Here is a 24,711-nt window from a genome sequence, read left to right as displayed (position 1 = left end):
CCACATTTCACTTTACATTACCAAATATTAAAGTACCTGTACTTTGCAATGTACTTAAGATCAGGCCCTCAGTCACATTCATACACATGGTAGAACAAAGTTTCCAACAGGATCAGTTTGTCAGATGTGTGGCTTTTATGACATCCAGGCAAAATGGTTAGCCTTCAAATCTTGAAGTATGTTTACAGCATTCATGGTTCTGAACAGATATCCCAAAACGTGACACATGTTTGCTGTTAGCTTCAGATTATTCAGAGAAGGACAAAACTGCTGCAGACACACTCATGTCTGAAAACTGTAAAAATAATGAGCCTCCTCTTTTTACAAGATGGACTCCAGAAACACCAGAGTATACTTCCAACCCACGTATCTGCCAAATTCATATTTGTCAGAAACTGATAAAACAGGCCTTGGAAAAAAAAAAAAAAAAAAAAAAAAAAAAAAAAAAAAAAAAAAAAGACAGGTATCCACTACATCAACAGGAAAATAGTAGTGAATCATTCTACTGCCCAAGACTTTCTCCTCAGTCTTTACTACACCATAAAACCAAATAAAACCACAGTTATCACAACTGCAGTTGCATTTGCAGTGTATCACTACATTCTTCTTATAGCCCGGGACAGGTGTTTTTATTTTAAATAAACTTGTCCCAAGTATAGCAATGATTCATACTGCAATCCTTCTACTTGGATTAAAAACACATTATTTTTTCAAGAAAAATTCATATGCTAGTAAAATAAAGTTAGTTTAAAAGAACTGGGTTTTTTCAGGTAACAGAAATCTCAGCTCTTTGTCTTTTAATTAATGCATGTAATTGTGTCTCTTCTAGAGTGCTTTATCAGGTGTGTGGAGACAGCAGCCTGAACCCAGGGAATAATGTTCCATTCAAAAAATGAACCATTAAGAAGGAACTGTACTCTGTGGATGCTTGCTTTTAGGCTAGTGAAAGTGTGAAATTTCATGCTGCTCCAAGCAACATAACTCTCTTACAGTTCAGCTGCAGAGGGAAAGACAAGGACAGTATGCCTTCTCATTCAGATTGGCAGGTGGTACTTGGTTATGTCTCTCCATATATCTGTTCTGAGAATACTGGAGCAGAAACGAAGCAGAAAATACATGGCAGAGCATCAACTGCTAAGTCATGTTTTTACTTACATAAGAAATCACAAAATTTCTGATGCTAGCTTAGAGTTGTTTTTTTCTATGTTTGTGTAGTAACAAGATTGAGCCAGTGTATTAGGACTTAAGAGATGGCAGTATCACCTGACAAGGAAAGCAGTCACAAAACACATACTTTCACATCAAGTTAACTGGTGATGTTGAGTGGCCAAGTCACCATGCTGATTGTTCCACAAATTCAACTTAAGTACAAACACCATTTCTGTCAAAGTAGACTTTTAGGTCTTTCTTGACAGGAACTTGTCATACTAAATGGTTGAAACTGTTTCTTTTAACTCATACCATGAGTTGTACTCTGTTACGGAGAGGTGAAAGGCAAGAAAAGCACACTAAGCCACAAAGTTAAACCAGGTGTTTAAATACCTCTGGAGTATCATGGATCCTTTTGGGAAATACCTTGTTGAACTCCAGAACAATAACATACAGAAGCAGAGGGGACCAGGAAGAATTGAACCATCAACTGTAATACAGACAAAGATTTCTGACACTTCTGGTTTACTGTGTGTGTTCACGTATATGCACACATGTAAATAAAAATATACCATTACGTATATATGGCTTCAGCCATGTGAAGTTTACTGGGGTGGTGAATGGACTCGAAGCAGAAAATGACAGCAGGGCATACTGATTCAATTCACTTTATCATTCCCACAGTTAAAAAATAAAACTAAAAAGGTAATACATAATGTAACAAAGCTTTATTTCTGGAAAGCAGCAGTGGTATTTTCAAGTACAAAGATAGGTTTAAAGAAAGATTAGAAAACTAACATAGAAAGACTATTAATATATTGCTGTCATATAATCTTTGTATTAAGAGAAACACACTTCCAAAAAATGTAAATACACATGTTCTTCCAGTTGTAGCAAGAAACCTCTTCCACCAAACAAGAATGTCCAAACATACAGATGGAAAGTATCTAACATGACACAGTATCCTAGGCCATGGCAGACAAACAAATACCTAACACATAAGAGGCCCGTACAGATGAAGTTATGGATGACTTGCATGAAGTGATCTACTGTCTAAAAACCACATCAGGACCTCTTTACTCTGATGATACAGCTTTACCTTCTTAAAATAAGTGTTTGCATTAACCAGAGTAAACCACCACTAAGCTCTTCCTTCAAGGCAGAATTATGTTTCAGACTCACTCTGTGCCATTAGTGTTGCTGTTTGAATCACACAGATTCCCTAAACTTAGTTTTTCTGAAAGACGGTCATACTACTGGCCTTGGCTTGGTCCTCGGATGAAAGACTGCTCTGGTTCAACATATTAAACCTCATGTTTTTAATATTAGTATTAGTTTCCACTGCCTGTGTCAAGAATTCAGTGAAGCACAGAAGACTTAAATCTGTGATAACCACCTAGAAAACAAAACACACAGCACATCTGCTAGAGAAGAGAATGTCAATGTAAACTTACTCTCCCAAGAACAGCCAAATAAAATATTAGCTATCCAAATACAGGCATGTTAGATCAGCATGCTTTTGTACATAATCCGAGGACTCTACAGTAGTCTCCTGCTTAACTATGCCTTGGGCAACAACAGGAATTCAACTGATAGGGGAAAACTAACAGTGAAGGAGCCCCTGAAATTAATTTTGCTGAGAGCCAGTACCGTTATGGTACACACCATCTTGATCAGCCTCACTCAACACTTTAGTATGGGTAAATGGTAGCCATCATACAAAAGAGCAGTAAATTGGGAATGACTGCGTGAAATATACCTAATGTTTGTAGCACACATTCAGAAGACAGAAAAAAACCAGGAGACTGCTCCCCTCTACCATGTGATAGGAAGCTGCTTACTAACTGTCTATACAACCACATTCACTCGCTTTTCCTCAGCTATACTCCTCCTGCATGCTAGAAACATGCAGTTACTGTTGGGTTAGTATTCTTCCAGTTGTCCCATCAAGAAAGCAAATTCAAAAAGCAAGTAAGAAACAGGAGTAAGAAGGCAGAGAAACACCAGAAAAAGATAGGAGAGAAGGATAAAGGACTGTAAAGAACACTTTTAAAGAGGATCTGTTTCTTTGCTTTCTAGCTATATTAGTGTCATGAATCTTCTTGCCCATTAAGGAAGATCAGCAAACCTCGAGGGTCTCCATGATAACATCCTTCCACACTCCTTCTGTAACACTGTGCTAATTAATCCATTTGATAGCCAACCCCACCCTCCATGAGCATCTGATCAAACGCGCACTGCAAGTGAGATCCACATTGCTTTCTAAATCTCATTTTTCTTCTGAATTTTTTACTGCTTCCTTTATACACTGATAGCAAAAGATTATAGAAGACACTGGAACAGATTACTTGGGGGTTACCTAGTCTGTTGCAACCTTATCCCACTTTCCTTGAAAAGCATCATATGGACAGGTTTTTTCTCCCAATGCTTCCTATTTACATGATAACCACTTGTCATCCCCAACCCATTTCAGTGCTGTTAACTGATTTACAGATGACACTTACTGTTCTCCAAAAACACACAAACCATTGCACTTGTGGACTATGACCATTTGCAGAGCACAACAGGAGAAGATACAGTTTGTTGGTAATCTTTAATTCTAACCACCAGACCCAAACTGAATTGAGAGCAAAGTTCTTCTGGTAGTGTAGTTTTCCACAGAAGTGAGATTTACATAACAGCTTTTAGTATTTACTTCTGTGTTCCTTCCTCCCTGTTTTCCCAAAGTTCAGGCACTTTTAAACTCACTGGCCAGTTTCTACTAGAACCAACACTTATTGGAAAAGAAAAGGGAAAAAAAAAAAAAGAGAGAGAGAGGGCAGGCAGGACTGGAAGATTGTTAAGAAAAATTTGGCAGTAAGGTAATGAAAAGGAATATAAGTAATATAAAATTCTTGTCTGGACTAAGCCAAAAGCAGAAAGCACTCATCATTCAGAACTCCACTTTGCAAAAACTCACCAGCTTTACCAGCCTAACCTAGAAAGTGGTGTTTAAACACAGTCCAAGTCCAACTGTGGCACATGCCCAAAGGGCATACCAAAAAGGTCATATAGGCATTTCGGGTCAATGGCCACAAATCTGAAGGTAATCAGCTTCAGTTTTGGATCACATAACATGACTGATATATATATGGAATTTTGCCTGATCTCCAACTCCCCAGAGAGCAATGATTGTTTTGGCACAGCTTGTCAGAGCAAATGTGCACAAATGTCCCTCTGTTTAGACTGGATTAAGGCAACTGTAAGTATAACTGGGGTCCTACTCACCATGTTGAGTTCCACCCAACTCCTCCCATACATAACATAATCCTTTCCTATCACCAGGGTCAGCACAACTTGCTGAGCAGAACAGAAAACTAGGCTGACTTTCTCTCTCTCTATTGGATAACACTTTTTCACTCAGAAATTCTGGAAGTTCTGGATTTACAGAAAATTGTGCAGATCACATCTGCTGCTGTCAGAATCCTTCACTGCAGTGGATCCCTGAGCTGAAATGCCCATATGCTCCTGTTCCAGCCCCACTGCAGATGGGGGCTTGCTCTGCTCTCTGTACTCCAGTCATGTGGTTATATCTCTCTTCACAATCAAATGCTTAAATTAAACTAATATGCTCAGGCTTCAGTTACTGAAATGATTACTGCTACATGACAGTAGCAGTGCCTCCAAATCAAGTTCCACCTCTTCTCATACAGAAATGTTTTAAATGGGGCTGGGGGGTTGGGGGGAAGAGTATTGGTTCAATTCCTTTCAGTTCCTAAAAAGCATAGAAAAATCACTAATGCATACACAAGGACCTGTGGAAGCCCTACGGGTGATGTTCCTAAAGGAATGAGTTTGTTTACAGCTAGATCTCTCAGTTTGTGGGAAATGTGAGAAAAAAAAAAATTCTCTCCAAACAGGCAAACCAAAAAGCCCTTGCAAAGTAATAGAAAGTACAGCCCACTGCGCTCCCATCCCACTCTGGACCCTTACAAGTATAGAAGACAGAGGCAAATATATAGGCTCAGTTTGCATGAATACGAATGCAATATTAATTACATACGCTCTTCTCTCATTCATCCTGGTCTCAACTTCTGGACAAGCAGCTATTAAGACCTGCCGGAAAGCAGCTCCACTATCACAAAAAGCGTACCTTTAGTTTATTGTTCCACTCAGGCCTCTGCTACAACTGTCCTTCCAGCCAATACAGATCGAACTTGCCAATCAAAATATTTTCACAACTCAAGAATATACACCATAACTCTCCCAAAGATTACGTAAAATTTGTTTGCAAAAACTGAAATTTCAAGCTGAAAGCTTAAACTATCAGTTACAGTCTGTATTCTTACATATTTATATAATTTGTTTAAATTTGGGATTTCTGCATACCTTCTGAATTAAAAGCAGCACTTTTCATTATTCGAAGCAGAGTGTTAGAGCCCAGTCAATCCACTGCACAATGCTAACCTATCCATCCTTCCTTTTGAACGTTCATTCCTCTTTCGAACATTCTTAGAGGATCCCTTGCCGCAGCTGACTTCAGATTAACCAGGATCTCAGGTTTCCAAGGCCAGGCCTGCTATAACACCTGCCTGCTCAGAGCTGAAGTTGCAGCTCAGCACAAGGTTAGCATCCGTGTACCTGTGCATAAGGTGGTACTCAGCACTCTAGTTGTTGCCAAGCAGCTTAGAAGCCTCTGGCTTATTTAGTGAAAACCTATCCCCAAAAAATCCATCTTTTCAAGAAAAAGGAGGAACTGTGGCAAATATGCATTAGTCTAGCTCTGCAAACAGACATCCCAAAGCTTTTGAAATCTCCTATATGTCACATCAGTTGCCCTGCACTCCCAGTGTCAGAACTGTAAAATTCTTTGCAGCTTGGTTTTCCTTGTATACGAGCTTTACAGAAGCCTTGCTAAAAGCAAAAATATATAAGCTTGGAGACCTATGGAAGAGACCTACACTTCTCAAGAAGTAAAACTCAAAAAATCAATCTGTAATAGGTTTAACCTTTCATCGTTAAACTTATTACAGATTTAATAAAACACCAATTTAAACACAGTTATATAAGCTTTTCATTCTCCACTCTCTCCACTTTGTTTATGCAGAAAAGTTCACTTCTGAGAAAAACTTTTATCAAGGAAATTACTAATCTAAAAGTCATACAAAATCATGACAAAATTCTGAAAAGAAACTCCATTGGATTTCTTGATTTTTCATTGAAGTGATTTTGCTTGACATATATCTACCTATAGTTTAGTAAGCTGATTCACCTCTCCATCTTAATTTCACAAAGTCCTTTCCTCCAGTTCTACACACTCTGAAAGTTTTAAAGTTTCCTTTCCCATTTGTCCTCACCTTTACCAACTGTCACTTGCAGGGTTGTATGCTACGACTGTGCTGGGGGGGAGGTTCTTCCTTAAGTTTACACAATGAAAAACTGAAGTTGAATGTATGTTTGGTGGTTCCTTGTAAGGGGAAGTAGGTAACATCTGTACAGTCCACATAATAATTAATGCAAAAATGTCAGTCAAGCTACCAATCCAACAGGAACACATGTTTAACAGTGTTTTCATTTTTAAAAAATGAAAAAGAAAAAACCCAGCCACATTAAATACTTCCATAGGGAGATTTTTAAGCTTTTCTAGTGAGTTTTAAAGAAAAATGTACTCTTATTGGTTGTGATAACTATTATAATATAATTAGATTTCCAATAAAATACAATATTGGCAATGTATTTGCTGCTCATTTTGTTAATGAAGTGGGTACTTAACTACATACATTTATATAGTAATAAAATATTCACAATTAAGACAAAAGGCTCTTTGGCAGAGTAAGTGTCCACATGTGGAAAAAGCAGCAGCATTAAGATGTAAACTGCTTTTTTATAGCTTTGAACCCATTATAAGTCTGAGTCAGGTTTAGTAGTTCCAAAATTTTGGTTTAAGACCGTGAAATTCAAAATTTTAAGTTTTTAATCTGAAAGCTAAGAACTCACACCAGTTCTGTGAGGTCCAGACAGTAATGAATACTATTCTACACTGTATGTCAGCCTCTTGATCTGTTTAAATGGATAATGCCTCCCCATCACTTTTGCCAATAACAACTTGAAAAGCAAAATTACCAGAGCTAATACAGGCAGTGCAAACAAGAAAATTGTTTAGTGGGTTTTTTTGTGGGTTTTGGGGTTTTATTCCTTTTATACACATGTACTGGTACAGCCAGGATACCCCAGCAAGCCCACTAGACTATTCCAATCATTCATCCTCAAACTGTTTGGAAGAACTTAATTTTTAGAGTAAGGTATCTCTAGGATTGCTCTAGCCACGATCCTTATGCAATGTAAAAGAGAAGGAGTGTGCGCAGCAAGACAGGTTCCTAAATGCCTTTTCTCTGGAAAAAAAAAAGATAGCCAATAATGTTGTTTCTTGAAGACATGCCTGACACACTAATTTACATAAACATTCCAGGGCAGGGTAAAATTAAAAAATGTGGAACATTAAGAAGGTTATGGGCAGCAGTTCTGTTCATAACACTGTCTTGGACAATTACCAAGGCTCAGGTGGTTTTCAACTGTATCTAATTCATGGCTAGAATGTTGTCAAGCCCCCAGAGTAACCTAAAATCAAAGCATAACGTAAACAGGTAAAGCTGCTTGGTTTTTTTCCCCCCATCCCCTACCACCCTGAGCTGCAAATTCAGTGTCATCTGTCCAGTCATTTTTGGTTAATACATGATGACTGTTACTCAAAGAACATCCCTTTACAAAAATGAAGGTACATTCTGCCTTTACCTGCAAAACCACATCTAAAAAAACCCCTTAATTATTTCTGCAGTGCCTTTTCTGTGTTACAAAGACTTCTTTGGGTGCAGGAAGATATTTGTATTTAACTTATTTCAGAATTTGAGATATGTACACTCAAATTCCACATTCAAGACCTTAACTGCACTGAAATTTTCACTCTGTTCCCATCCTCTTCAACACAGAGATTGTTCTGTTCTGCAGAGACAGATCCTATTTGGTACCTTTACTAACAGAGACAACGTATTTAAGAAAAAACACTTGACTAGAGAATGCCAAATAGAATAGATGCCAACATTCAGGATAAATTTATGACCTCTATATGATGGTAATTTATAGTAAACCTACATGCTCAGCAGTCAAGTCAGCAGCAGTTAAATTCTCTTCTATTTCACTATCATAGATGATATAAGACCCTGCTCCCATCTGCCCTGTCCTCCTCAAGTACAAGCAGAGAGATAGCAAATTTACAGCAAGTTATTTTTGTAGTCAAGATCTTTCTCTCTTACTTCTCCCTGCAGAAAGTAAAATTTGGATCCACCTTCCCCTATTAACTACAAATAATTCTCTATTCCTTGAAAAAACATATTCCTAAATGCACCAGGGGGACAATAGAAGACTAGATACACTCCTGAAATCCCACTGTCCCAACTCCCCAACTTCTGGCACACAGTTTACTAAAGCTAGTTTGCCAAATCAGCAGATGATTTTAGAACACTGAAGAAAACATATTTGATCTACATTTGCATCTGTTAACAAAATAATTTAAAGTTATTTAAAATAACTCTAAAGGCCAATATGCCTGGAGGCATGTGTGTGTGTTTGTTTTCTTGGGCTTAGTTTGTGCATTTTTCCATGAAGATCCCTTGCAATGTAGACTAAAAAACTGACACATTTCAATTCACTGTTAACACCACAGTGAAAGAGAACCACTCCTTAACATCTAAGAGACTACTACTGCTAAGATACTCTTATTTCCAAAACACCCTGTTTCTTTTGTTCTTGCTAGTTACTTGTCTAATCTCGATATTTAATTCTCCAAAAGCCTGAATTATACAGAACTTAAAATTTCAATCTTTTTCCTCTCACAAGTACTCTCATAGTTTCCCACTACGATAACTCCACAGGCACAAGTGATTCCAAGCCCACTTCCCAGGCTTCAGGAAAGCCTGACTTCCCTGGCAGTCACCTCATCACAGCTCTGGCCGTTCAAATCACTTGAACTTGTAAAGCTAACCCTTCTGTCCATTTATATACACGTGTCATCATACACTCACTGTACGTGAATGCTTTCCTGTTCTTCAAAGAATAGGTAAAAATATTTCCGTGATAGCCTTCCACATTGTTCTAGATGCAGGTTAAGACTGGCATCCTGGAGCCAGAGGAAATAAATGATCATCCCCTAAACGTTAATAGACATTGACAGAGACAGATTTAGGGGTGAAGAGTGGTGGTGTGGATTTTTTTGGTGGGTGGGGTTTTTTTTTTTCCTTTACAACTGTCAATACATAAATAATTTGGCCATAGAGGATTAAAAATTTTAAATTTTCCTTCAGCTTCATAAATTAAACACTCATATTTCTAGGTAGGTCTCACATCCTGTACGCTACAACTTCTCTTTAGGGTGTAACCCAGCAGGACTGGGAGAAAAGGTCATCTCTTGATGCTTTCTACAGAGCAGGATGTAATTTCCAGTATAGAAATGCAGTTTATTTATTGTACCGTTTATTCAAGTACCATTTCATCTTTGTGACTAGGACAGCACCAAGCTTCAGGTAAAAGTTACAAAGCTCAAGCATACCTGGAAAGAAGCAATGGAATACCTTTGATATTAAAGATTCATAATAACCTTGGGAATCAGGCTACAATGCCGTAAAAGGACAACTGATGTAGCCACACCAAAAAAAAAATCAGAATTTATTGCCTACTGCTACCAAGACTAAAGTTAGAGTTAAAACTAATTCTATTCCATGCTTGCTGCACATACAGCAGCAGTTTGATATTTTAGGCCAAGTCTATTCCATGACCTCTTCAGCAGTCACAAAGAATATATTCCAAACCAAACGCTTCTACAAAGGCTTCTGTACGCTCCATAATACACAACCATTAAAGGCTTGTACTCCGTATCTCAGTACATGCCTTGAAACGTACATCACTTCATGCAAAGATTAGATATATTGACAGAGGAGTCAAGTGAAGACTCCTAAATAAAAACCCCATGCTGTCTGGCTCAAGAAGGTCCAATAACAAAAGGCACTGGACACTGGCAACATACAGGGAAACACGTGCGCCTCCTGACTTCCTGTACTTTACTAAATCTTCCCGAGGCTTCTGCATTTGGTCACTAGACTAGATTAATTCTTATTCTCATTAAATATTTGTAAACATTCATAAGTATCTGCATTTGCACATCTGCCGTGTCTCTGTTACACAGTTTTCTGTACTGTATGTATGAAATGAGACACACTTAAATCTGAAATTGAAAAGGCTAGATATTTTACAAGCTATTAAAACATGCAAAGATTGCTTTCTTGGACTAACATATTTTATGTAACAAATCTGCAACCTTGAAGAATTTCTGCAGTTTTGACCTTTCATCTAAACATCAAATATTATGCATACACATATATATGTATATGGTACTACTTGGAAAGCTGGATGCTCTCCTGTGCAACAGGTCTCCCTCTGTGAGCCAGACTCCACAATTCATGAGGTAACTTGAACACATTTTAAAAGTGAAGCTACATTCTTCATTTTTTTTTTAATCAGCTCTTTAGAAAACTAAAAGCCTCTTTGGTCAATGCATTCAATTATGCTTATGCCACAAACAAGTCAACTATCTTACATGAAAATCCTAACATATTTCATGTATGTTGGTATTTGAAAACTAGAGTGTAACTACGTACCCTTCTAAAATGCAGCCTCTAAAACTAAATGCATATTTGATCTAAAGGCATCTGCACTCCATGATTTAGATACATCCATACCAGAAGAAAACACCATATATCTATACTACAAGAAAAATACAGGAACTTCCACCTTCATTTGCCATAAGCACAGGAATGTGAAAAGCAGAGTTATTTTAGAACTTGGTATCTCTCATCATCCTGCACTAAGATTGGTGATTATCTCCAGTAATTTTATTTTTATTTTATTAAGGGAAAGCAAACCCTGTGCTTCCCACAAAATCCACTGCTTCAACACTGTATTCTTTCAATATCTAACAAAGAAAAAGGAAGAATCAGAGATTTTGATCGGTTTTGCTAGTCTTGGAAAACTAAATTTGCTCTATTATAGATATACATTGTAACAATTGTGGGCAGTGGGAAACTTAGCAGTGAATTCTTACCAAGAGAAAAGCAAGCACAAGGGAAGAGAATAGACTCGCAGTTATCAAGAGAAAAATGTTCCATGGATGCAACAGCAGACAGGGAAACAGAAAGGGAAAAGCACTTAAGCCAACAAACTGAAGTCTCAAATAATACCAAATTTATTATCGAATAAACGGCACTATTTCTTGACTCACCCAACAGGGACAAACAGCGACTGTGATTTGGTTTTTTGAATTTTACAGAGCTTTCAGTAATAGCTGGAGACAAGATGTCCCAAGTAAACAAGAGTGTGACCTAAGTACTATTTTTGGTGTGCAACAGTAGGCAGAGAAGCTATCCAAACTGTGATAAGATCGAGAACAGGCACATGAGAATAGTTAACTAAGCTCGTGCCCTGTCATTTCTCTAAAGGTGTTAAAACAAAACACAACAACCTCTAGAAAACAGAGCTTTAAAAACACCAGTTTACTTGGCTAGCACATCGTTCAGCTATTGCCTCATTAAATTCCCTATAAGCCTCAGAGCAACAAGTGCTCTTTCAGCAGCTCTCCGAAGGCTTAGCTAAAGGTTATGTCATTTTGAACATTCAAGTAACTCTCTAGCTGGTAAGTGACCAGCTGCCTACTGAGGTACATAAGCTAAGGAATTTGCCAGTACTAGAACTCAAATGCCCTTTTGCTGCCTTTAAGTCTTCTGCATTGAGAACTTGTGTTGGAAACAGTTAATCCTTTCAACAGTTCAGCCTAGAACAAAAAGATGATTCTTTCTCTGTTGTTTGTCACTATGAAGTTTAAGGCCAGCGTTTTTTTAAGAAAAACTATAAATCCACTTGTACCAGGAACACAGCAGTGACAATCAGGTCAATTTATCACACTCAATGCTGCACTCATTAGGCAGAAATAATAAAGTAACAGTTTAAGTACAGATAGGGCTACATTGGATAATGAAGGAGAATACCATAACCTAAACAACTAGAATACTTCCTTAATAAAGCAGAACTTAACTTTGTGGAATCATAATTAGCTAGCTGTCCAAATAAAACAGTGAATTTAGTATGATAAAATCTTTGACATATTTATGTAATTCTTATTTTCACATACGATTTCAAGGAGAGGTCCTCTTACTTCACTTTGAATTGGTAAGACTACTATATTCTCATCAATTAGCATGAATGAACTTTTTTTCCTCTCTCAAATAAGCCACACAACTAAGTCTGATGACAATACAAGTTATTTCAATTTTCTCACAGTTGCACACATCTGCCAGCTTGCCAAAGCAGCACCATTAATAAAATGCCACATATATAATACTTGGCTGACAGTGCTTCATAATTTATAAAAGGCTGACTCACACAGAATGATGGATTTTTAACAAGTCAGACAAGTGAAACAGTCATTGTCCATAGATACTTTCCCCCATGTGACAGAGGTTACCATCCCCCACAGAGGACAGCACAGCTGCCAAGTCCTACTACAATTTTCAGACAGCTCATTGAAATAAACTGAAAACAATTTCCTATGAAACAAAGTATAGCAATAGAATCCAGCAAAATTTTACAAATTCATGTGCAAACTCTTCAATATAGTGAAACATGAGGAAAGCCACTAAACGTAATAAATTTTAACATATGTATTTTGAGAGAATATGAAATACTTCACAATATCAGTTTTCAGTAATTAATCTCAAAGTGCAAACCAATCAATTTGAGAGATAATTAAATACCACAACCAGACCATAAAAGAACATATTTTATGTTAACTAGTGATTTAGAGTAATAATTTTAAATTTACAAGCTGTGTAGCTTGCAGAAATTATACTTTCACTAGTGTCTTTGTACAGTCAATGGTGGTTTGCCTTTTAGTTACCCCAATATAAGTGAAATGACTTACCATTCTTGCTGACATCCAGTTCCCTGAGATTAATGAGATTTGCAATGGATGCTGGCAATGTGGTTAGATCATTGTCTGGCAAACTCAGCTTGTGCAGAGACTGGCAGTTAAAAAGTTGCTGTTGAAACAAAGAAAAAAGTGAATGCGATTTTCTCTTAGTTTCCTCTGTATCACTTTTGGGTTTAAACCCTACAAACCTCTGACCTCACAGCTTGAAGGCCGGACTATTTAGAGTCTTTGATTACAAAAAAAAAATTAACTAGTTTTGTTCAAAATTGACTAAGTTTACAATGCTCAGGAAAGCAGAACACTACCAGCTGCCACAACAAGCCAGCAGCTATGCTTAACACTTCCTACAAATTCCTTCCAGTACCTCAGAAATTGTGACCTGTAGTCCCAGAAACATCACAAAATATTTTCCATAATAGATGTGCCATGTGATACCCCACTGGTAATTCAATTTTCTTCAAAAAATAATAAATTCATAGATGCATTTTTTAAAGTCAAATAATTCTGTAACAGTATTTGAGTAGGTATTGATACTCTCTATCAATGTTTAAATTTCATTGTTATATCCTACAATATTTTTTTCCTTTCTATGTTTCCTAGCTCAAGTACACAAAAATCCAACAAAATTATGATGAAAACTAGGACAGTCTGATCTAAGGACACAGAAAACTGTATATCTCTTCTGTATACATGCATTATAATTTGTATCGAATATAAAGCTCAGAGCCAGATCTCTTCCTACATACAACGTACCTTAAGGTTCTTACCCAAAAACTTTACAAATTGACAAAATAGGGTGAGTAGTACTAGTGTGATGGAAGAAAACTCCTCAAATTATATGTAGAAAGCTTATAGGTAGTACAAAACATATCTCTAAGAAAAATGGTTGAAAAGGTTCATCTGAACAAATTTATGACAAATACTCCTTTCCCAAACATTTTGGATAAGATCATTCATAAATACCTGGATTAGTGTTCTTTTTTTTGGAATTCCGAGAAAAGATCATACAAACCCAGGAAGCATTCTATGACTAAAAACATTTATCCCGATCAACATCATAGGAATGGGCTTAGTTCATTCAAAATGCCTTGGTTCTTTCTCAATTATGAGGCCATTACTTCAGCCACAGACTGCTGGAATAAGCCCCATTCACATAACGTTTTCATATACCACCCCAGAACAAAAGTAGACATAAATCAGCAAGATTGACAGTTCAAGGAACGAGCTTTAACTTGCCTACTGATGTTTTCAATTCCTCAGAAACGTGCACCTGTTAGAACTAGTTGATACCATTAAGGCTTTGAAGAGTTAGAAGTTACTTAGCATACTATAAGCAAAGGAGAACTTTGATGAGCCCATATGTTTTGGAGCCATTCCCTTATTTCAGTACTTCAAGCAAGAATATATACTTAAAACTCGTCCCTGAAAACATTAATCTTGGACTCTTGGAATCATTAGAAATTTCACAGATCAGGCAGGCAAAAACAAATGCAGCACAAATAATTGCCAAGTCCCTAAAGGAAAATGGGGAGGAGGGGAGTTTTACATGGTGTTGACTTTGTAGATGTTCCTTTTGTTGTTGTTCTTTTTTAATGTTTGCATATTCAGTGATTCAGTAGGCCATCATTACTGTTAGTAAACACCAGAAGTCATATAATTAAGGACTATTTTACTGCAGAACTTCAGTTTCTCCTGTACAGCAAAGTGAGAAGGAAAACTACAACTGCTACAGTTTCTACTTTTCAGCTCAAATGAACACCGTGGCAGCTGGGATAAACAGGGTACCTTTTCCAATGTGATTTAGCACACAAGATAAAAGCATTTCAAATGCCTTGTCACTTTTGAAAAACTGGGATTACATACCTTACACACAGCACTTTGTGTAAAGCAAAGTCCTTCTCTACCACCATCTTTCTCTCCACTGCAGTTTGCTCATGCTGTGCCCTTGTCCAGTTAACTAAATTAAGGAGCTATACTATAAGAACTGATTCTTGAAGTGTGCTGGAATTCTGAGAAGATTGGAGGCAATTAAGGAGAGAAAAAAAAAAAAAAAGCCACACACACTGACAGGCTATTCGAGCGACGAGGCTGACAAGACATCCCCAAACCAGTAGTGTTGTGGCATACAAAGGGCAGCAGACGGTAAAACAGGGATAAAAGCACACCACCAGGGACAAAAAAAGAGAGGGGAAGATTGGGAATGTCTTAACCAGGCTTCAGAAAGCTGGAGACAGCCTAATAAGTACCGCACCCTTCATCTGAGATGGCTTAATTAGAAGCCTTTTTCAGTTAAAGGACTAAAAAGCTTGGGTGAGGGAGAAGGCATACTCAGCTTGAAACCCTGGCTCCAAATGGACTAGTATCACTTCAAATGTTACAGGCCTTCCCTTATAGGTACTCTGGATAGTTTTAAGATTACAATTTCTGTCAAATGATTACGTGAAACACTTTTACTATGTCTTCACTACTCCCAGATCTCTCTGCTTGTTTCCTTTACAGTATTTGAGTTTATATGTGTGTGGGGGTTGTTTTGAAAATGGAAAGGGTTGTAAAAAATGATGACCAAAATAACTTAAAAGGTGAAAAAAATGCTTAGTTTCTCAAAAATATGCCTATAAGGATGACTTATTATAATGTACAAACACATTAACATGAAACAAGCGTAGACTATTACAGGTCCCTGCAGTTCAGCGAAGAAAAGCAAAAAGGAAAACTAATGTTCAAGCAGTCTTTTTAATTGCATGGATAATTTAATCTTTGACTAGACCAAGGCAAGCGGTAGACTGCCCACCTCAACTTACCTATGTATTAAAACTCGATTTCATATAGTAACTGGCTAATGAAATCAAATGGCATGTAACAAAAAAGTAAGACAAAATGACCTAATCGCCTAAACAGTCTAAAACATCAACATGCATCCATTCATCACTTCAGTACAGTCTTTCTTATTCTTTTAATACTACTAAAAGGGATTTTTTAGAGAGAAAGAGAAAGGCTTAGTCCTTATGATTTGGGAAATAGGAATTTAATGGAAGAAGAGTGCAGAAAATGTCTTTTTTTTTCCCCTAAGAAAAGTGATTTATTCTGGTTTCTTAAGCATTTTATTTTACTCTTCTCCAATAAAAAATGAGAGTAATTAAGTTCTGAAATCATCTGAAAAAACCCTCAATGGCTTACACAAAGTCTTTTAATGCAAACTACTAAAACCTAAAGTAACCAACTCTAGAATAAAGAAATATCTGCTTGGGAAGGGACAAAAATAAAATAGTGCAAGTTCTAAAAGATAACCAACTTTGACAAAATGTCTAGTTTTAAGTTACACATAACTAGTTCTGTTCAACATCTACATAGAAATTTTCATTGATGGCTTCTCAGGAGCATTTAAGTTCAGATTTTCAAAACCACTCAGCTGGTTTAAGTCAGCTTTACTGGAATTCAGGGCTTCTGATAAAACAATTTCAGGACAGTAACTTGGCAGTTATTTCCTTAGTGGTTTCATTTATCTTTCAAAAAAATCTAACCAGCAAAACCCAAAGCGGTTATAGCAAACTTTCCAAAAAATCTAACAAGAGCATTCTACAGTTGTCCTGCCTGACAGTAAAGATTTGCACACAATTGTGACAAAACAATTTTAAATATTACATCTGTCATTAACTACTAAGTTTTTAATAGCACCACAATAAAATCTAGTAATGGAAACAAGTTTATTGCAATGACCACTTTCTACTTCTCAAAAGTCTCACTGGCAAAAATTTTCACTTTTCTCTAATATATGGCTAATTCAGCATGCAGTTTGTCTTCAGATTTCAGAACAAACAACGAATATTAATTTCTATAAAAAAGATCTAATCAAAGTGGCATACCAGCTCTTTAGTTTTTGAATTTAAGTAATCTGAAGCACTTCAGAAAGTCTTGAGTCACATACTGAAGAAGAAAGCAGGACTTCAAGTGAATATATACTTTGGATTGTAGCTACCTTTCACGGGCACAAGATCTGAAGACGTTAATCTTGCTTCTTCTAATATTCCTGTGTTATCACAGATTCAAAATAATGCCGCAGTTCATTGAATACAGTTAAGTCAGTTTGAACGGATACCACCACAGAAATAATGTAGCCAGCCTCTTCTACTATGTACCTCACTTGGGCTGGATCAGCTGCTTAAGCAGTTTCATCCCAATTCATATAGCAAACAAGTCAAACTGGAATGCAGGAACATTCCTTCTACCAGGGCTGCTTCTTCTCGGACCAACATTTACTTTAAAATATTTGGCAAACTGCAGCCTAAAAGCTGGATCGGGAAGCTAGACACCATCAGCTTCTGCAATGCTAATGAAGTAACAGAGTTAAAAGAAAACGACCCAACATACCTTTGGAAGCTCTTCAATCTGATTAGCATCTAAATAGAGTTCTTCCAAGGTCTTTTCAAAAGTAAAAATCTCCTTAGGCACCTGTTCCAGGCTGCAGTGAGAATAATCAAGCGTAGTGACTGTTTCCTCCTCTCCACGCAGACAGCGGCATGGCACCAGCCGCACAAACAAATTCCGCTTTGTTGTCATTTTCAGGCACTGCAAAACAGAAACTGGTCAACTGAAAAACCAAGACAACTTAACTACTCACTGGGCAGCTTCTCAAACTTCCACTGCCTGCTATGTACTTGAAAGATGTGTCTACATATCTGCATGTGTGTGTATACACATGTATGAGAGAGAGGCAGGAAAAAGTATCTCTTTTAAACTCAACAGATCCGTAGCAGCATTAAATGTGGTTAGAACACCTACAGATCCCAGAAGACGAAGCCAAAATTTAGCCTGTAATTTGTCACTGCTAACACAACCTTACATTGCAGACAAGCAGAGAATATTGAAGCAGCAGTTATGAAGTGTCAATTGAGTTTTTACAACATAGCTTATCCCTACTTTTACAAAGGTTACTGAGATGATATTTTGCTAAATATAATAAAATCCACCCTCTACAGAGCAATAAAATGTAGCTATAGGAAAGCTAAATATTTTTTTTGGTGATGCATGAGATTAAATTTAGTGTACCTAAATGAGGGATTTGAAATTAGAAGACAGAACACGACAGAAAGAACCAGCATTGTTTCTACCAGCTGTCCTATCTACAGTTTAAAAGGAAAGGTTTCCAAGTGCACAGATGAAGAAGTGACTTCTTTTGGCAACTCCAGTTTGGAAAACTTCAGCATATTTTGCTGTGCACACTGAAACTAAGGAAACTCCACCTTGCTATGGAAACTCACCTTTCTCCCTTTAAACTCAATCATCACTACAACAATTCCCTCTGCTCTCGATGGATCGCTGCTCAGCAGGAGACAGCAAACCTAAATGGTGCAAACTGACTAGCTGATGGCATACACCAGCCATGTTCTGCCTCTCTTCTCAGCAAAAGCACAAGTTTAGGGTTCTTTCCTCTAACTAGCAATGATTTTTCACAAAATTCAGAAAAAAAGATCTTCAAAATGTCACCTCAAGTTTCAAGTTTGGCTGGAATCAGATGACAGTCTTAAACAATTTTTCAGGAAGGACCAACATGCGCAGACAGACAACACTATCGTGCAAGCTTCATTTCCTCAGGAAATTGGTCTAAAAATACACACTTTTCCAAAACAGCACTGTGTATTTATTTTCTCAATCAAACTGCCAACACACCAAATTAAAATAGGCTTTTTTTTAATCTGCATTTGTTTTGGAATTGCAGAAATTGTATTTCAACTTCTGGATTTGTGACAGGAAACTTTCTTTTCCAAAGGCCAAAAAAGTCCTTCAGACACATTCAGCAGACTGCACTTCAACTTTCAGACAGTATGTTAGTAATACAGGAAGAAAATAAAATACCATGGTCACTACACTACATGAAGTCACAGGCTGCACAACCCCTCTTCTAACTAAAAAAAAAAATTCACGTACTTAGATTTTCTTCTATGAACAGCTAGCTTGCCAAGTACTTCACAGTATGTTTAATTTACACAACAGGTCAAGGGACTGCCATACATTAATGTTTTCACTAAACAGATTCTACATCTATTTATTAAAAAGACAGAAATAACCTACATTAGAATAGTGGGATGTCAAGACTTCCTTTTTTAATAGTGCTTCCATGTTGCTAGGATTTTGTTACAATGTTGACTATCAGAACACTTCACGCTTCCCATAAAACTACAGCCAAGTTACTTAAAAAGTGATCTAAAAATAAAAATATTTAACTGTGTTGCAATGCAAAGAGTTTAGAAACTTCAAATTCCACACCGGGGATTTCCACAGAATGGGAAAGTCCGCAAAAGAGACAGCATAACCTCCTGCTTCTTCCACAGGGACAGGCTCCAGCATGACATCCTCTTGCCACCCACAGTCAGATGCCAAAGATGCCATGGAAGCTGATATGCTCACTGGGTCAGAGCTACCCACACCTTCTCCAAGCCTCAGAGGCCACACGTGAAGACACAAGAGGAATTCCACAGCCAACATTAACCAACGAAAAAGCCTTTTGCAAAACTAATTAGTGCCTCACTTTGTTACTGTTTCAGAGATCCGCAGAGCTGTGGAAAGACACGCAACTTCAGAAAGAAGCACCAACAGCAGTCTCTTCAAACAGGAGCATAAACAGAAGAACGTATGCCTTGGGAACAACAGGGACTGTAAGCAAAGATTGTACCTGTGAGCTGATTGCCACACATCTGGCAGGGGAAGGCACACCTACGTAAGACTAGCTACAGCCATAAGCAAGTTCACTTCGTCCAGTCATTTCATCTTCTGACAATTACACTTCAGTTTCCAGAATATTAAAAAGTTCACTACATGGTTCATATAAATAACAAAGTAAGGTACTGTTTTTCATTCAAAACCCTTAAAAAGAGCATACGTTATTACATTGTTTGTTCCCTCTTTTTCACAAAAACGTGAAATATGTGGCTGTTCTCTTCACATCTAGTCTTACTTGCTCAAGTCTCAGAAGTTTCTGGAGCAACAACACTCATGAGGCCTAACAATGCAAAACACCCATATCCACTTTTGCTAACTTACTCCTTTACTTTGTAAGAGAGATCTTGAGTTTTTGGGAGACAGTAGGGAGGAAGGTCTTTTTAAAAGATTGCATGCATTCACAGCACTTAAACATGGATAAAGGCTGCAGGGGCACAGCCTGCCTCACCATGGGCTTCCCCATGGGCTGCAGGGGAATCTCGGCTCTGGCGCCTGGAGCACCTCCTGCCCTCCTTCTGCACTGCCCTGGGGGTCTGCAGGGTTGTTGCTCTCACACAGTCTCACTCCTCTTTCCTGGATGTTGTAGTGCAGCAGTTTTTTACTCTTTTCTTAAATATGTTATCACAGAGGTACTATCAAGATCGCTGACTGACAGCTTTGGCCAGTAGTGGGTCCATCTCACAGCTGGCTGGAACTGGCTCCATCTGACACAGGGGCAGCTTCTGGCAGCTCCTCACAGACTGCATACCTGCAGGCCCCCCAGTACCAAAACCTTACCACTACACCCAATCCAATCTATAAATGGCGAAACATTTTTACTGAATAACATTACTGGAAGCAGAAAAGCAAAGCATTCGTTTGAAACACCATGACCAATGAAAGTAAGATCAGCAGCAAGCCTGGATACACACTAAGTATTAATCCAGAGGAAACAGCATCACCCAGTGAACCATCACTCCTTCCTGGAACTCTGCTGATTCCCTGCACAACCCCATCATCCAAGCTTCTGACAGCCCAAAAGCACCTGCAGATCTGCCAGAACCCCATGGGACACTTTTGTTTAACCACATGTCTACCCACGTTTCAATGAGCATTAAAAAATAAACCAAAACACCAAAAAAACCCCTCACCACAATGTTAAAACACAGCCCCCAAGTATCACATTTCTCTGAAAACTCTGAACTCAGGCTTGTTGCAAGTAGAATTTAAGTTCATAGTATTTCGTTCCTAATCTCTGTTAACTTGTGCTAAAAGCAATCGTTTCACTATACCATTAGTCCCTTAAATTTCCTGTCTGATGCTAACAGGATGTGACTGCTCATGCTCTAAGCTGGTGAAAGCACTTCCCCCCCATCCCCCCAAGGCTTTCAAAAGGGTGTTTACCAGTTACATCAGCAGCAAAGCTGAAAATGAAACCAGCTATGAGATGTTTATACAGAAAGGCATGAACAACTAGGCACAGAAGTATCTGCTCAGGCTCTCCACTGTCTATGAAGAAGTGCAGAACTATGGAGCTGAGGACATGTAAACACAAGAAAGGGAAATACTGGGTCAGGAAGCACATACCTAATATGTAACCTGACAAACAGAACAAGGCTGACAGAAGTCCCAACACACTCCTGTTAAAACAATGAATAATAGGGGGAGAAAAAGAAAAAAATATTCATTATGAATGTTACTTAATCCACTAAAAAAACCAAAGCACAGTAGAGTTGATTACTTCCTCTACATTAAAAAAATCAGTAGGAAATTAAGCGTATTACACTGGACATGAAAACATGAACCAGTCTGCCTTTGGAGATGTTAAACAGTTTTCTATTCCTATAGCAGCAACATGCACTGCAAGACACAGGCTATTTGGCTTGCTCATGCAAGATGCTGTATTGTGAAAACTCACAGCACAATTTATATTAATCTCTTTTGGCTAACAGCAGCACTACTCCTCAAGAATTTGGGGAAACTGTAAACATCTTAGTAGTTCAGGGAATGCACAACATCCTCAGCTCTTACAGTAAAGTAAGAACACCATTATCCTTCATTCTTTAATCTCAGAAATGACTTGGCACCTCTTGCTCATCAACAGATCACGTAAAGAAGCTGGCGGGCAGTGGTAAGGGCTGTTTCAGGCTTCTAAAATCAATCCAATCTTCTTGGATGGGACATGGCAAGGTCTTAATTTAACAGACAGCAACCAGCACCTTGCAAATCCCAACTTGGAACTTTGTTTCTCTGCAATTCTTTTCCTTGTGGTTTTAGGAGAGGAAAGCGTGACTCAAACCTGATGGGCACTGACAAGGAGCTGAAGCACGAAAAGACAGCACATACTGTGAAGAGACTGCCTCTTAAGTGCCATGGTATTGTCTGGTTGAGGTGTGGAAACCTCGTTGGGCGACAATGCCAAGTTAAGGTATTATCACCTCCTCCTCCCTCTCATCCAAGCTATTTCTCTTCTAGAAAAAAAAAAAATTCGCAAAACTGGATCGGTTATGTCATTCATTTTACTGAATGAGACTGGCAGACACTCAGGTCAGTACAAACCAATGAACCGCAGTGCCGCACTCTGGGGGAGACAACAAGTGGTAGGAAATAACAGGGGATTTTGGAACCATTTCACCATTTTAAATGTGAAGCTATAGTCTGAGCCTTCCCACTCCCAATACAAAAACAATGCTCAACTGCATCCATGGCTGGATGTCCTCATGCAGACCGGGAACACTGAAAAACACGCTGTACTTGCTCACATACAACATTCAGATCAAAAGAAATAAAAGGCATTACTCATGAAACAACAATGGTGAATGGTAACAACAGGAGGAGGAATATGTTAGTAAATACAGTAAATAATAAACAGTTGTTAAATGCAAAAATACGAAGGATGCTTGACACATCTTTTGAGAAAGAAATCCATTTTGCTTTTAGTGATTCAACAGCTGCTAGGATATAAGCAAAACCAGTGATACTCTATTCCTAAGCCTGCTGAAATACAAAACTCAAAGCTGGTAACAAAACTCAAAGCTTCTCTCCAGGTTAAACTACTTTCTAAGCTCTTGATGCCTGTTTACAAAACCCACAAAGAAACAAAAGTGCACACACCCCCAAGGACCAAAGCAGCACAATAATTTCACACAGCTTCCAGAAGAGCAATGCCAGGTATGAATTCTGGAGGTGTTTGGTTAAATTACCTGGGTTTTGTATTCTATGAAGTAAATACCAAGCAGATTTCAAATCACTACTTCTATTTTGTTTTGCGTTAAAATATTCAGAAATCCTTTACACAATTAAGATCTGAAGTTCTTCATCAACTTATTTTATAAAGCCTCTTTACTTAGTTCTAATGGTGTTGATGGTATTAATAACATATTCTTGGCTCAACACAGCATTCTCCTGCTTTACTGAAACTACATACTATCTAACCAGATATTTGTTGCAAGTTATTTTCCAGCTTAGAAATTTAGCTAAACTGCCTATGTTAAAACAATCCTGAAGAGTTATTATGACAAGTAAACACACACCCCCCAACCCGTAAGTGTATCAAAAGCAATATTTGGAATATTTATTTCTATTCATTTCTGTAACTGTAAAAAAGCACCAATACAGCAAAGCAGTCAGTACTTGGCCTTATCATGCCAAACCAGACTGATTTTGCCAAAACAATAAAGTATTTTTAAACAGAGAAAAGCAGCAAAAAAACCCTCTTGGAAAATACCTACAAAACAAAATATTCTACTTCAAGTGTAGCCTTTAAATGAAATGCAGTAATCGTTAACATTCTAATAATCCTAGACCAGGGCAGTAAGGCACAGGTGTATGACAGTAGATCTATAATTTAAGGCAAAACTCATTATAGAAACATCCTTAAAAAAAAAGAATGAAAAAAAAATTACAGGTAACATTTATGGTAAAAAATAAATTTTAAGATGTCTATACAAAAGAAAATATCATAATTTTCGCTTATTTAAAATATTTATATTGACTTTAATACACACACCTCCCATCATTACACAACCATAGCCCCAATAGTTGCAACTTCAATCTCATACATTTCCTCTCGCTGTTTTACTGAGGCAGCCCTAGAAACTAACTTCCATCTGGACAGCCAGTCTATCCAAGTAAGTGCCACTATAACATTTCATCTGCAGAATGGTTTCTAATTGTATACCATTAACAATGCTGCCGAGATTACCATTAGATCCGAGCTTCGCTTCTGATGTTCAACTTGATTGCATATTCTTTGGATACGTATTTGTAGTGTTACTAAGAAAACATTAAGAGGAATAAATTGAGTTTTAAAATCACTGTGCTTGAGACTCTCCTCCTCAAATCAGAAAAAGCCACATACATTATTCAAGGATATTTACTATGACAAATGGAATTTTGAAGGAAATTGCAGAAGCCCCTCAAACATTCATGGAATATTTTAAAACCAGCTTTTTTTTAAAAAAAAGCCATGATGATATTTCTGTATTTCAACACTGATGCTTTCAAATGGCTGAAGAATTCCTTTCCATTCTAGGACCGATAAGTTTGAGTTTGTGTGTCTGTCACTTTTAAGTTAATACATAGCGAGGAATATGAAATATTTATCCCAATAGGACACTGAAGTGAATTCCACCCCCCACTATCCATTGCATCCTGCCCTCTTCCCCCACCCTCCACCCCCAAAAAAAAAAATGGGGTACAATCACAGCTATTTGGTACAGCTAGCTGTACCAAGCTACTTCAGAACTGCTTTGTTTCCAGAATCCACTAATTTATACATTAAATAACTCCATTTTCTTTCACTGTTGCTGTGAAAAAGATCCATCAAAACAAACAGGACAAGTTCCTGACTTTCT

The 24,711-nt window shown here is 37.7% G+C and overlaps 1 protein-coding gene across 11 annotated transcripts in view; it reads right to left on the bottom strand.

Annotated features, from left to right (window-relative positions):
* Positions 1–24,711, bottom strand: part of ERBIN (erbb2 interacting protein) — a 122,392-nt gene that overhangs the window by 50,453 nt on the left and 47,228 nt on the right. For all 11 annotated transcript variants that reach the window (XM_080372805.1, XM_080372808.1, XM_080372807.1 and 8 more), the window contains 2 exons: positions 17,528–17,725; positions 13,151–13,268 (listed from right to left, as the gene is read on the bottom strand). In XM_080372805.1, coding sequence (XP_080228931.1) covers positions 13,151–13,268; positions 17,528–17,716 — 307 coding nt within the window. In that variant the 5' untranslated portion in view covers positions 17,717–17,725. The remainder of the gene's footprint in view (positions 1–13,150; positions 13,269–17,527; positions 17,726–24,711) is intronic.

The sequence above is a fragment of the Falco punctatus genome (genome assembly GCF_963210335.1).
Source record: "Falco punctatus genome assembly, chromosome: Z".
NCBI lineage: Eukaryota > Metazoa > Chordata > Aves > Falconiformes > Falconidae > Falco > Falco punctatus.
The sequence above is the reverse complement of the archived record's forward strand: the minus strand, read 5'-3'. Positions and strand labels throughout refer to the sequence as shown.